We start from the raw sequence: 15,579 nt of genomic DNA, 5'->3' as shown, positions 1-15,579 counted from the left end.
CTGTTCAACTCACCTACACTCTAAAATACATGCTGAAGATATCAGTGCTGTTCAACTCATCTACACTCTAAAATACATGCTGAAGATATCAGTGCTGTTCAACTCACCTACACTCTAAAATACATGCTGAAGATATCAGTGCTGTTCAACTCACCTACACTCTAAAATACATGCTGAAGATATCAGTGATGTTCAACTCATCTACACTCTAAAATACATGCTGAAGATATCAGTGCTGTTCAACTCACCTACACTCTAAAATACATGCTGAAGATATCAGTGCTGTCCAACTCACCTACACTCTAAAATACATGCCGGAGATATCAGTGCTGTTCAACTCACCTACACTCTAAAATACATGCTGACGATATCAGTGCTGTTCAACTCACCTACACTCTAAAATACATGCTGAAGATATCAGTGCTGTCCAACTCACCTACACTCTAAAATACATGCTGAAGATATCAGTGCTGTTCAACTCACCTACACTCTAAAATACATGCTGACGATATCAGTGCTGTTCAACTCACCTACACTCTAAAATACATGCTGACGATATCAGTGCTGTTCAACTCACCTACACTCTAAAATACATGCTGAAGATATCAGTGCTGTCCAACTCACCTACACTCTAAAATACATGCTGACGATATCAGTGCTGTTCAACTCACCTACACTCTAAAATACATGCTGAAGATATCAGTGCTGTCCAACTCACCTACACTCTAAAATACATGCTGAAGATATCAGTGCTGTTCAACTCACCTACACTCTAAAATACATGCTGACGATATCAGTGCTGTTCAACTCACCTACACTCTAAAATACATGCTGAAGATATCAGTGCTGTCCAACTCACCTACACTCTAAAATACATGCTGAAGATATCAGTGGTGTCCAACTCACCTACACTCTAAAATACATGCCGAAGATATCAGTGCTGTCCAACTCACCTACACTCTAAAATAGATGCTGAAGATATCAGTGCAGTTCAACTCACCTACACTCTAAAATACATGCTGAAGATATCAGTGCTGTCCAACTCACCTACACTCTAAAATACATGCTGAAGATATCAGTGCTGTTCAAATCACCTACACTCTAAAATACATGCTGAAGATATCAGTGCTGTTCAACTCATCTACACTCTAAAATACATGCTGAAGATATCAGCGGTGTCCAACTCACCTACACTCTAAAATACATGCTGAAGATATCAGTGCTGTCCAACTCACCTACACTCTAAAATACATGCTGAAGATATCAGTGCTGTCCAACTCACCTACACTCTAAAATACATGCTGAAGATATCAGTGCTGTCCAACTCACCTACACTCTAAAATACATGCTGAAGATATCAGTGCTGTCCAACTCACCTACACTCTAAAATACATGCTGACGATATCAGTGCTGTCCAACTCATCTACACTCTAAAATACATGCCGGAGATATCAGTGCTGTTCAACTCACCTACACTCTAAAATACATGCTGAAGATATCAGTGCTGTTCAACTCACCTACACTCTAAAATACATGCTGAAGATATCAGTGCTGTTCAACTCACCTACACTCTAAAATACATGCCGAAGATATCAGTGCTGTCCAACTCACCTACACTCTAAAATACATGCCGAAGATATCAGTGCCGTTCAAATCACCTACACTCTAAAATACATGCCGAAGATATCAGCGGTGTCCAACTCACCTACACTCTAAAATACATGCTGAAGATATCAGTGCTGTTCAACTCACCTACACTCTAAAATACATGCCGAAGATATCAGTGCTGTTCAACTCACCTACACTCTAAAATACATGCCGAAGATATCAGTGGTGTCCAACTCACCTACACTCTAAAATACATGCTGAAGATATCAGTGCTGTTCAACTCACCTACACTCTAAAATACATGCTGAAGATATCAGTGGTGTCCAACTCACCTACACTCTAAAATACATGCTGAAGATATCAGTGCTGTTCAACTCACCTACACTCTAAAATACATACTGAAGATATCAGTGGTGTCCAACTCACCTACACTCTAAAATACATACTGAAGATATCAGTGGTGTCCAACTCACCTACACTCTAAAATACATGCTGAAGATATCAGTGCTGTTCAACTCACCTACACTCTAAAATACATGCTGAAGATATCAGTGGTGTCCAACTCACCTACACTCTAAAATACATGCTGAAGATATCAGTGCTGTTCAACTCACCTACACTCTAAAATACATGCTGAAGATATCAGTGGTGTCCAACTCACCTACACTCTAAAATACATGCCGAAGATATCAGTGCTGTTCAAATCACCTACACTCTAAAATACATGCCGAAGATATCAGTGCTGTTCAAATCACCTACACTCTAAAATACATGCTGAAGATATCAGTGGTGTTCAACTCACCTACACTCTAAAATACATGCTGAAGATATCAGTGCTGTTCAACTCACCTACACTCTAAAATACATGCTGAAGATATCAGTGCTGTTCAACTCACCTACACTCTAAAATACATGCCGAAGATATCAGTGGTGTCCAACTCACCTACACTCTAAAATACATGCTGAAGATATCAGTGCTGTTCAAATCACCTACACTCTAAAATACATGCCGAAGATATCAGTGCCGTTCAAATCACCTACACTCTAAAATACATGCCGAAGATATCAGCGCTGTTCAACTCACCTACACTCTAAAATACATGCCAAAGATATCAGTGGTGTTCAACTCACCTACACTCTAAAATACATGCCGAAGATATCAGCGCTGTTCAACTCACCTACATTCTAAAATACATGCCAAAGATATCAGTGGTGTTCAACTCACCTACACTCTAAAATACATGCCGAAGATATCAGTGCTGTTCAAATCACCTACACTCTAAAATACATGCCGAAGATATCAGTGCTGTTCAAATCACCTACACTCTAAAATACATGCTGAAGATATCAGTGCTGTTCAACTCACCTACACTCTAAAATACATGCTGAAGATATCAGTGGTGTCCAACTCACCTACACTCTAAAATACATGCTGAAGATATCAGTGCTGTTCAACTCACCTACACTCTAAAATACATGCCGAAGATATCAGTGGTGTCCAACTCACCTACACTCTAAAATACATGCTGAAGATATCAGTGCTGTCCAACTCACCTACACTCTAAAATACATGCTGAAGATATCAGTGGTGTCCAACTCACCTACACTCTAAAATACATGCCGAAGATATCAGTGGTGTCCAACTCACCTACACTCTAAAATACATGCCGAAGATATCAGTGCTGTTCAACTCACCTACACTCTAAAATACATGCTGAAGATATCAGTGCTGTTCAAATCACCTACACTCTAAAATACATGCTGAAGATATCAGTGCTGTTCAACTCACCTACACTCTAAAATACATGCTGAAGATATCAGTGGTGTCCAACTCACCTACACTCTAAAATACATGCTGAAGATATCAGTGCTGTTCAACTCACCTACACTCTAAAATACATGCCGAAGATATCAGTGGTGTCCAACTCACCTACACTCTAAAATACATGCTGAAGATATCAGTGCTGTCCAACTCACCTACACTCTAAAATACATGCTGAAGATATCAGTGCTGTTCAAATCACCTACACTCTAAAATACATGCCGAAGATATCAGTGCTGTTCAAATCACCTACACTCTAAAATACATGCTGAAGATATCAGTGCTGTTCAACTCACCTACACTCTAAAATACATGCTGAAGATATCAGTGCTGTTCAACTCACCTACACTCTAAAATACATGCTGAAGATATCAGTGCTGTCCAACTCACCTACACTCTAAAATACATGCTGAAGATATCAGTGCTGTTCAACTCACCTACACTCTAAAATACATGCTGAAGATATCAGTGCCGTTCAAATCACCTACACTCTAAAATACATGCTGAAGATATCAGTGCTGTTCAACTCACCTACACTCTAAAATACATACTGAAGATATCAGTGGTGTCCAACTCACCTACACTCTAAAATACATGCTGAAGATATCAGTGCTGTTCAACTCACCTACACTCTAAAATACATGCTGAAGATATCAGTGCTGTTCAACTCACCTCCACTCTAAAATACATGCCGAAGATATCAGTGGTGTCCAACTCACCTACACTCTAAAATACATGCCGAAGATATCAGTGGTGTCCAACTCACCTACACTCTAAAATACATGCCGAAGATATCAGTGGTGTCCAACTCACCTACACTCTAAAATACATGCCGAAGATATCAGTGGTGTCCAACTCACCTACACTCTAAAATACATGCCGAAGATATCAGTGGTGTCCAACTCACCTACACTCTAAAATACATGCCGAAGATATCAGTGGTGTCCAACTCACCTACACTCTAAAATACATGCTGAAGATATCAGTGCTGTTCAACTCACCTACACTCTAAAATACATGCTGAAGATATCAGTTCTGTCCAACTCACCTACACTCTAAAATACATGCTGAAGATATCAGTGCTGTTCAACTCACCTACACTCTAAAATACATGCTGAAGATATCAGTGCTGTTCAACTCACCTACACTCTAAAATACATGCTGAAGATATCAGTGCTGTTCAACTCACCTACACTCTAAAATACATGCTGAAGATATCAGTGCTGTTCAACTCACCTACACTCTAAAATACATGCTGAAGATATCAGTGCTGTCCAACTCGCTGCAGAAGTGACTAGAGGTGGTTTACCAAAACAACGCCTGTGATTGGAGTGCCAGGTAATCTACAAGCCCTGTGTTATACTTTGCGGATGTGGCCGTTTTTAATTTGGAACCATTAAGCACTTATAGGGCTCTATCTATGAACTGCGCCCAACGGCAGACGCAGCCCAGAGTAGTGGGCGTGGACCAGCGCACTCGATATTTTGGTATCGGCGCTACAGGCGGCCTTAAGCATTATAACCACGCCTTTTAAGCGTAAAATTATGCACAATCTGGTCATTGGAGAAGTGCGGTAAACGAATCACAAGCGTCCCTTTTAAGCTCCAATTCCACGGAGCGATCCAGTAAAGCCAGAAAAGCGAAGCGCTCTGCTCCCCCCCTCCCTTTCATCCCGTCTGTCTGTCTCCATATATAGGCTATTATTCCATATTATTATGCTCCTCAAACCAATCTAACTGCAGTTTAAATACTGCAAGCATGTAAATACGCTACACTATAGCAAGATCAAAGTGAAAAGAATGTTCTAAACGCATTGGCTAGAAAAAAATAGCCTATCCCTATGTCATGATGAGATTAGATTGGTGAAAGTTTGTCCAGAATGATATCGTTTTCTCTCCCCTGCTGCACAGGTAGGATGATGCACATAAATATAAGCCTACATTATGTAAAGTCATTGCAGAAATGTGTTTTTATTGTAAAACTAAATGTGAAGTAGGGCCAATTTATTGGAGGGGACATCACAGTATAGGACATGACAGTAGAACCGTGTTACGCTGTCACTTATCTAAATCACCTTAAATCTGCGAGGGATATATATAGCCCCAGGATGACATATATGTTTCACATAGGGTTATGTTTTGATTTCGCGATTTGATTTTGTCCATTATTTAAATGTTCTACAATTGCATGTTGTGTTAACATTACACATTATTTCTATCTACCTTTCTATCTATTTAGGCTAATTTGGATGCTATTTATTATCGAAATGGATTAGCCCAATGCATGCTGGGAGATTTCACATGTGTGGCTTTGTGCCTGTCTGCTGTCTGATGCGTGAGGGAGTGAGAGAGAGATAGGGGGGACAGAGAGTGATGGCAGAGGATCAGAGGAGAGTCCGCGCAATTACGCACAATAATATAACCGGCAAACCTTTTTTCCATCAGTCATTGTGCCTGTCTGATGAGCAAGAGAGAGGGAGTGACACAGAGAGAGGGGGGACAGAGAGTGGGATGGCAGAGGAGAGCTCCGCGCAACCGGCGCACTGAATAGGCCTGGTTTTGAAAAGCACTAAGCGCTAAATTAACGGCAGGGCGGAATATATCGTTAGGCCGGTATTTAAGGCCGAAACAGTCACTGACGTCTCCATGCAAAGGAAGTGGTCAATCAAAAAAGTGAAAACTGGGTCCTAAACAGTCTAGAGTAGTCTAGACAAGGCTGGACTCACTGAGTAAATGCTCCACATCACCTCCACCACCACCAGCTACTAGCACGCAGGAATTAAGTTGTGAAGAGTGCACAGTTTACTGATTTCTGGCCTTTGAAGTTTTCAAAATTCTAAAATTGACCTCTTGCTGCCATTTGGCAACTGCACCTGCCAATATGCAAAGTTGACAAACACAGCTTTAATGATACACTAACATTTTCATGAAGACATATTGTCTTATTTTCCATTTTAAGTAATGTGATTGGGGTTAAGAAAATAAAATCCACTCTTCATGGATGACTAGCAGCATGAAATCTTCTCAGTGAACCCTTTTTTAATTTATTTTTTTAACATTTGGTAAAAAAAACAAAAAAAGTGACACTTCAGTTCTGGATTGGGTTCGGTGTAGTGCAGCATGGGAGATGCTTGAATTCACCAAGTCTACTTTCAACCATCCAGAAACAAAATCATTGGAAGTTGGGAAATTCTCCAAGCAAAAGAGGAGAGTGATAAGTGGCACGGCAAAACAAGAAGAGATATCACAGCTGCCTTTACTAAATGGAAAGACCTCAAGGAGCAGCAAGGCATCAGACCCCGATGCACAGATGGCTTCTTTTTTAATTCCATTGTGAAAACCTGTGGGCAATAACAAATGGGTCTTTATGGCCCTGTAATGATTCCATATAAAACGGTTAATGGCCGTTAGCCTGCCTCAACAAATGTCTTAAACCATCATGAGGGGGGGGGGGGGGGGGGGGTAACTAAAGAGCTTGGTACAATCATCCATCTATTTGTCTCTTCATCCCCCACCCATTGCCTCAGCTCCTCCGTGTCGTACAACTCACCAGTTGGAACTCGGAGCGCCGTGCGTACGCCTGCTGGATGCCCGTGTCAGCCCAGAGCGCGGCCAGTGCCATCACGTACAGCTGGAACTCGCCGGGCTCCACCCCCGAGGCGCCCACACGCCCCTCCCATGACATCACCAGCATGCCCTGCTTCTCGTTCTCACAGCTCTGCCACCCGATGCCCAGCTTGTCCCTGGCATCCACCAGGACTCGCATGCCCTGCAGGAACAGACAGGATGTATAAAGGTAGGCAGTCAATCCAATGTAGTTGTCTCAGCTGAATTGGGTGAGATTGGGATTAGGACACACGACTGCCAAATCTTTGACATTTTCTACATGAGAACAAAGAGAATCAATGTTGTCAGTTTTTACTATTGCCTCCTATGTATCATTGCAAATTTTAACTTTATTTACATTATACATTACATTACATTACATCATTTAACACTTTTGTCCACATAAATAAATGTTGATGTTGTGTGAAATTACATGATTACATTAAAATGTATTATATTTTATAGACAATTTACATTCTAAATCTAAAATAAATTTTCAAAAATAATAAAAACACTACTCTATCACACTATACACTATCTGTTTAAGAGTAATTCTATTATACCTATTTTTCCACTGATACTGATACTACCTCCACTGATGCTGATACTACCTCCACTGATGCTGATACTACCTCCACTGATGCTGATACTACCTCCACTGGTGGAATGAAAATGATGCCATTCTGAGTTTTAAACAGGAGGCGAGGCGTAATGATGCCGCAACGATCACAGCTTTCACAGGCTGTGTAAAAGGGACTTCTGTCTCTCACACATGTCTGACACACCATGTTGTTATATGCTCTCTCTCTCTCTCTCTCTCTCTCTCTGTCTCTCTCTCTCTCTCTCTGTGTGTCTCTCACACACAAATGTGCATATGTGTCTGCTGGTGGTTTTCTGAAGAGAACCATGTGGACTGATCTGTATGGGGGGTCGCCACCGGAAAGATCAAACTAACACACACACACACACACACATGCATGCACGCCCGCACGCCCACGCACGCGCCGATGCACGCACGCACGCACACACGCACGCATGCACGCACACACACACACACACACACACACACACACCAGTTAATGCATTACGGTATATGGGTTTCTCCTGCTCCCCCTCCCATCTGTCTTCTTGTAATGGATAACTTTTGATCCACTCCCTTGTCATTGTTTGGTCATGTGTGAGGCCGATACAGGAGGCAGCAGTTCAGTAACGTGTGAACAGATGAAGAAGTGTTTTTGTGGCATGTGAGGAGACGTGTGTGTGTGTGTGGGGGGGGGGGGGGGGGTGTCTGTCATGAGGCATGACCCTATAGACGGTTTTCACCAGAGCGCAACCCCACAGCACTTCCTTTTTCTCAGCATTCGGCAAACTGCAGAAATATTCACTCGACATCGTTACTTTTGTTTTCGCCGCTCAGCTGTTTAGACGGTTTTCACGGAATGGTCAGTCCTGCACTTGAATGTTTTTTTTTCTTTTTCATGTCCATAGCATGTGCGTGCGTGCGCGTGCGTGCGTGCGCGTGCGTGCGTGCGTGTGTGTGTGTGTGTGTGTGTGTGCGCGTGTGTGTGTGTGTGCGCGTGCGTGCGTGCGTGCGTGCGTATACAGCTATCTTAGTGAGATCCAATTTGAGTTTTATTATACCTGGGAAGTGAGGACATTTTAGGAAAATGAGAACATTTTGGCCGGCCCTCACTTTCTCACACACCTTCAATCATTGAGATATAAATAAATGGAGAGAGCGTCCCTATCTCCTCCCTGTATGCTGTAGTGAAGCCAAAATCTTCTCAGATCACAGAACCAGAGTTTGCGCAGTAGCTTTTTTGGGTTGAAACCTCAGTCTGAGCCCCCCCCCCCCCCCCCCCCCCTATCCCCTCTAAACTTTCTTATGTAGAGCTGCTGTTTCTAGATTTGTGCACAGTGCATTGTGTAGTCAATCCTCTCTAGCTCTGTTAATATGACACTTTACGTTCTAATAATTTTTTTCTCGTCTAAAGTAATCGTGTGGATTCCCACTATGAGGCCAGTTTATCAAAATGATGCCTGTACGGAAATCGGAATTTTGTTGTCGGCAAGTCCGTGTTTGTCTGTTTGATGAGGTCTCCCGTGCTCAATTTCTAAGCTACAGCAAAGAGTATGGGCAAAACCTAGAAATCCAGACGAACACGTAGGTACCAACCATGTTACTGAATGCTAGCTTGCTGGGAAGCGGGTGTAAAATCGCTCCAAAGTTTTTTTGACAAAGGACTATTTTCAAACGGGTCCCTTGACCTCTCACATTAAGATATCTAAATGAAATTTGGCTCATTAGAAGAACCACAAGAGTTACAGTTAAGAGCTTTACAGCAGTGGTTCCCAACCTTGGGGTCGAGACCCCAAGTGGGGTCACCTGGAATTCAGATGGGGTCACCTAAACACACCACACACAATTTAAGACTACCGGACAGGATTTGGTGGCACACGTGAAAAATGTATTTGAGTTCTGAGTCAGGAGTCAGGATTCTGAAAATAAAGTAAGAATTCTGAAAATAAAGTTAGAATGCTGAGTTTAATGTCAAAATTCTGAGAAGAAAGTCTGAAGACTTCTGAGATTAAAGTGATAATTCTGAGAAAAAAGTCAGCATTTTGATTTTAATGTCAGAATTATGAGTGAATTATGAGAACAAAGTCAGAAGGCTTCTGAGATTAAAGTCAGAATTCTGAGATTAATGTCATGTCCCTAATGCCCCAGACAATGTTGACAACTGCTTTTTGGTATTTTGCCAAAATGCTTTTGTATGTGGATGGATTATTTCCCTTATGCCCAAGTTCACATGCTCTGTTAATGAATTAAAAAAATATATAATATAAAAAACATATAGGCTGCGCCTCGGACCGGTTCACGCCTCTGCGTCGTCCCTTAAAAAGTGATAATGGACACCTCGTCGGGCATTAACCCTTACGTACAGACAAGAACAAGCAGGAACATCCAGGCCAGCCACCACTATACTCGTCACAGTCTGGTGAAGTTTGAAAACACGACCCCGGTGGCATAAATGAAGTAAACCTTGGAGCCTTGCAGTGTGCGAGCTATTTTATTCTGCTTTTTTTCATGTTTTATAACGGACCGGTTTATTCTTTCTCCTTTTTGTCATGTTTTGTTTTCTCATTTATTTGGGATGGTGGTCCTCTGAAAATATTTCAGAAGTGGGCCTTACGTTACAAAAGGTTCAGAACAGCTGATCTAAATAACTGAGCACATCCCAGAATTTGGCTTGTGCGGAACACCGACGCATCTCTCTCTCTCTCTCTCTCTCTCTCACACACACACACACACACACACACACACACACACACACACACACACTCTCTCTTTCTCTCTCTCTCTCTCTCTCTCTCTCTCTCTCACACACACACACACACACACACACACACACACACACACACAGACACACACACACTAACACACACACTAACACACACTCACACAAAGTACTGGATGACAGTGAATACTATAGTTGTGGCTGTGAGTGAGCCTTGAGTCAGGTCCACTCATAATTCTTATTGACGTAATAATCATCTCCACTTGTCTGTCTACTCTGTATGAGCCAGCCTGCCAACACGCCTTATCTGTCTGTGTGCTTGTTGCCGCATTCCCATCTACTGTATCTCCTTGTCTGTAAACTGGTCTGTCTCTCTTCCTGTATGCCTGTATGTTTGTAGGGTCTTTCTGTTGGTCAGCCAGCCTGTCTATCTGTCCATCTGGCTGCTGCTCTCTGACCAGAAATGTCTGTCTGTACGACTGTTTCTAAGCCTGTGAATGTAGCCAACAGATACCCGGCCAGAGCCACTGTTCCATAGACGGGATATCGTTCCAAGCTGAACGGGGTGGTTTAGTATTTGTCTTGCGTGTCAGCGGCCCTCGCTATCTGACCAGGAGGGTGTAGAAAAACATGACAAACTGAAGTCTGAGCTGGAGCAGTAAGCAGTAGCCCGTCACTGGCACAGGCAGTGGAGGCAGTCTGCCTAGTGGCGGCTGTTTTATGTATTATTACTGTACTGTATATCATTAATTTCAGAGTCGTTCCATTCCAGGTTATATCACAGGTCAAAACACACCATGCAAACACTGTACAGGTTATATCACAGGTCAACACACACCATGCAAACACTGTACAGGTTATATCACAGGTCAAAACACACCATGCAAACACTGTACAGGTTATATCACAGGTCAACACACACCATGCAAACACTGTACAGGTTATATGTCAAAACACACCATGCAAACACTGTACAGGTTATATCACAGGTCAACACACACCATGCAAAACACTGTACAGGTTATATCACAGGTCAAAACACACCATGCAAACACTGTACAGGTTATATCACAGGTCAACACACACCATGCAAACACTGTACAGGTTATATCACAGGTCAACACACACCATGCAAACACTGTACAGGTTATATCACAGGTCAACACACACCATGCAAACACTGTACAGGTTATATGACAGGTCAACACACACCATGCAAACACTGTACAGGTTATATCACAGGTCAAAACACACCATGCAAACACTGTACAGGTTATATCACATGTCAAAACACACCATGCAAACACTGTACAGGTTATATCACAGGTCAAAACACACCATGCAAACACTGTACAGGTTATATCACAGGTCAAAACACACCATGCAAACACTGTACAGGTTATATCACAGGTCAACACACACCATGCAAACACTGTACAGGTTATATCACAGGTCAAAACACACCATGCAAACACTGTACAGGTTATATCACAGGTCAAAACACACCATGCAAACACTGTACAGGTTATATCACAGGTCAAAACACACCATGCAAACACTGTACAGGTTATATCACAGGTCAAAACACACCATGCAAACACTGTACAGGTTATATCACAGGTCAAAACACACCATGCAAACACTGTACAGGTTATACCACAGGTCAACACACACCATGCAAACACTGTACAGGTTATATCACAGGTCAAAACACACCATGCAAACACTGTACAGGTTATATCACAGGTCAAAACACACCATGCAAACACTGTACAGGTTATATCACAGGTCAACACACACCATGCAAACACTGTACAGGTTATATCACAGGTCAAAACACACCATGCAAACACTGTACAGGTTATATCACAGGTCAAAACACACCATCACTGTACAGGTTATATCCACATGTCAAAACACACCATGCAAACAGGTAACCAAATGCCCTGCATGCCCTTCCCTGTAACACACAAAAATATACTGAATGAATATCATCACCCTGCTGGCTCATAAAAAGCTGCAAAATTGCACGAGACATAAAAGTTGCTGAAATAGTGTACTTGGATTGGGTTGTCTCTGATATTGATGCTTTTGTATGTATACATTATGATGATGAAATATATGATGATGAAATGATGACATTTATCAATTCATGAATTTGCTAAGTGGACTCCCACCAGAACCCTATCAAGGACCTCTGGTGGTCCCTGGACCTCACTTTGAGACCCACTAATCTTGTTCTTCTTCATCTCAAATGACTCACAACATGGGCATTTACGGATTGGAAAAACAAAACAAAACAAAAGCTGCGGAAAAAGCCCTCCCCCCTCTCCGTCGGCTTATCGGGCTAAAGGTGGTATTATGCTCACCCTGCCGTGAAGGGCGCGGGGGTGGAGCGAGGGCCGGGCGTGTCAAATAATGTAAATTTGTTGGGCGTGGTTATTCGCTACCTCCGTCGGGGCGCTCGCCGTGTGCCTGATTTTTTTTCTCACAGCGCGAGCAACGCACGGCTTCTCTCCAAACATGGCCGCTTTCAAGCCACTGAGCCCTGAACACTGAGCTGTGTTTTCGCCACATTTCTTGACCCATGTGGTAGGCTATAAACTTTGATTTGCAACTGTTCGTTTTTAGTCATTTCACCAAGTAAATGTGTTGTGTTGAGAGCATTATTGAGAGAGATTAAAAGCAACACAGAGTAGGCAATCAGGGCTGAGAAGTTTAAACGGCTTTCAGTAAAAACAAGTTTGGTGATTCCTTCATGTGCTGATGTGCGTCGTTTGAGAGTGAAAGCGCACTCAGTAGCTACTGCACATAATAGCGTTTCATTGCGACTTTTCACGGGCTGTTCTCACTATTACCATTGTACAATACATGCTGATCACTTGGCTGATCACTTTCTGAGTATAATAGCATCTGCCCCAGCGCGAGGTCTGCGGTGACTCCCGGAGACTCGCGGAACTCCACCCCCACGGAGCTTGCTCGAGTATAATCGTGAATTCCTTTATAACTGGGGACTGGTAATCTTACGACTTCAAAGGTCATGAGCTGGGCGGTGACGTCATCAGAGCTGGTATTTCCCATTCCAAACTCGTAGGAGCTTCAGCAGCCCCAACCTACAAAATCCAAGATGGCTGCGCCGCACAACAATCGTAGTAATGTTGTTTAGCACTTCTGTTTTGTTTGTGTCTCATTAAATCAGCTGTACACACAGCACTGCCTAACTTCTATCTGTGTGGACATGAGGCTGCAGTGTTTGTATGCGCAAAATGCCACGAAATGCCATGTTGTCAATTGTTATAGCTAACAATGGCTAGCCTGGCTAGCGACTGGATCTGACCAATGAACAGTGAACTTCCCAGCTCAAGTTTTCTGCAAATGGAACGCTAACAAAACGGATGTGATGTCATTTAGCCTCCACATCCCAGTTATTTTGCGATAAAGGAATGCACGATAAGAGCACCTTAAGCCCCCAATGTCTTGAGGACCTAGAAACGCCCCTGTTGTAGAGCTTGGTCCATAGATCCTATCTTATTATATTTTTTTTTGATATTTTGAAAAGTTTGGAAAACACATGTTTGAGATCTCCTAGAGTAGGAGAATGTTCAAATGGTCTAGGTCGGACCTAGACCATTTGACCGATACCCACCAACATCGCTAGATAGGATCTTACCCCGCTAGCCGGGCGCTTCTAATAATATCTAATAAAATCCACTTTTCTGTCTTTCAAAAACCAAAAAGCATTTATCTGGAGCACCTCGAGCAACCCGGAAGTCGTTGTTCCGGGTTGCTTCAGATCAGAGAAGAAGAAGAAGCGGTGCTCCAGATAAATGCTTTTCGGTTTTTGAAAGACAGAAAAGTGGATTCTATGCAACAATTTGGATGCAACAACTATATGTCATTAAAAGAAGAGGATGTTTTGCATCGGATAGCGTCTTCACTTCACGTGAAGACTCAGGTAGGAGCCGGCTTTTAGACCTAGACGTGAAAATGGCACAGTGTTTGATGGGAAATGCGTGACGTTCGCCGGGCGCTAATGTGCTCAGTATGAGCGAGAAGCGCCCGGCTAGCGGGGTAAGATCCTATCTAGCGATGTTGGTGGGTATCGGTCAAATGGTCTAGGTCCGACCTAGACCATTTGAACATTCTCCTACTCTAGGAGATCTCAAACATGTGTTTTCCAAACTTTTCAAAATATCTCAAACATTTTCCAGACGGACCTTGAGGGTCCTTAAGGCAAATGTGTAGAGCAGGTTCACCTGAACATGTGGGAAAAACTTGCTTGAAAATCGGACAAATGGCTGGAAGTTATGGCCTTTAATGTAAAACCTTTAATAATAGCGCCACCTTCAGGCCGATTCGAAAAATATTTCTGGAGCATCTAGTAACAACCAATATCTGTCATTGGGCCAAATTTTATGTTTCTGCGATGTCCCAACTCACGGGAATTTGCGTCGAGGCAGAAAAGGAATAATAAACCAGTACAATAACTGGGTTTCAGCCCGTCTGGCTTGAACCCCAAATTGTCCTAAATCTGACCGTTTATGAAAGGGGAAAGTAAATAAATAATGATTCAAACGTTAAGCTGTAAAGGTTTTGCCCTGCAGCTCCCCAGAAGAATAGGCCTGGCCTATTATTCACACCACCACCACCAAACATCCTTACCTTTATTACATTCTCATAGATAGTGTCCCGGAAATCCAGAAGCGCTTTCTGGTCGAACTCTTTCCCGTTGATGATGCGCATCTGTTTGAGGAATGTGGACTTTCCGCTCTCTCCGGCCCCGAGCAGCAGGATCTTCACCAGCCGACGCACGGCTCTCCTCTCCCGGGCGAGCATGGCGTCTATCTCCCGGCTCCTGCGCCGCGCCTCTCGCTCCTGCGCCGCCGCGTCTCTCTCCCTGTCCCGGCTCCTCTCCTTGCTGCCGCCCGGCTCTCGGCTGGCTTCGGCCGGGAGCAGGCAGCGGCTCAGGGTGCGGACCACTCCCGACATGGCGAGCGAGTCGTCGAAAAGTTCACCACAACCTCAGAGTGGGGGGATCATTATAGGACGCGAACTATCATACATAGGCATACGATGAAAAATAATCCAATCCAATTGCATTCACTTTGGATAACGGTACGTTTAGTGCGTTATCTAGCAGCGAGCTCCGTGCTCATCTTTAATCGGGAGACAGCCAACCCGTGTCCATCTGGTTAGACTGCGTCCGTTTAAGAAAAATCACATTGGATGGGAATTGAAAAAGGAA

At 43.1% G+C, this 15,579-nt stretch overlaps 1 protein-coding gene across 2 annotated transcripts in view; it reads right to left on the bottom strand.

Moving 5' to 3' along the window:
• gna12a (guanine nucleotide binding protein (G protein) alpha 12a) overlaps positions 1–15,323 on the bottom strand; it is a gene marked incomplete at both ends in the record, with an annotated part of 28,715 nt that extends 13,392 nt beyond the window's left edge. For both annotated transcript variants that reach the window (XM_083655547.1, XM_083655548.1), the window contains 2 exons: positions 6,980–7,198; positions 14,997–15,323. In XM_083655547.1, coding sequence (XP_083511673.1) covers positions 6,980–7,198; positions 14,997–15,323 — 546 coding nt within the window. The remainder of the gene's footprint in view (positions 1–6,979; positions 7,199–14,996) is intronic.
• Between the last annotated feature and the right edge of the window lie 256 nt (positions 15,324–15,579).

Source organism: Poromitra crassiceps (assembly GCF_964638095.1).
Source record: "Poromitra crassiceps genome assembly, chromosome: 19".
Classification (NCBI taxonomy): Eukaryota; Metazoa; Chordata; class Actinopteri; order Beryciformes; family Melamphaidae; genus Poromitra; species Poromitra crassiceps.
Note: the sequence above shows the minus strand (reverse complement) of the source record. Positions and strands in the feature narration are given on the sequence as shown.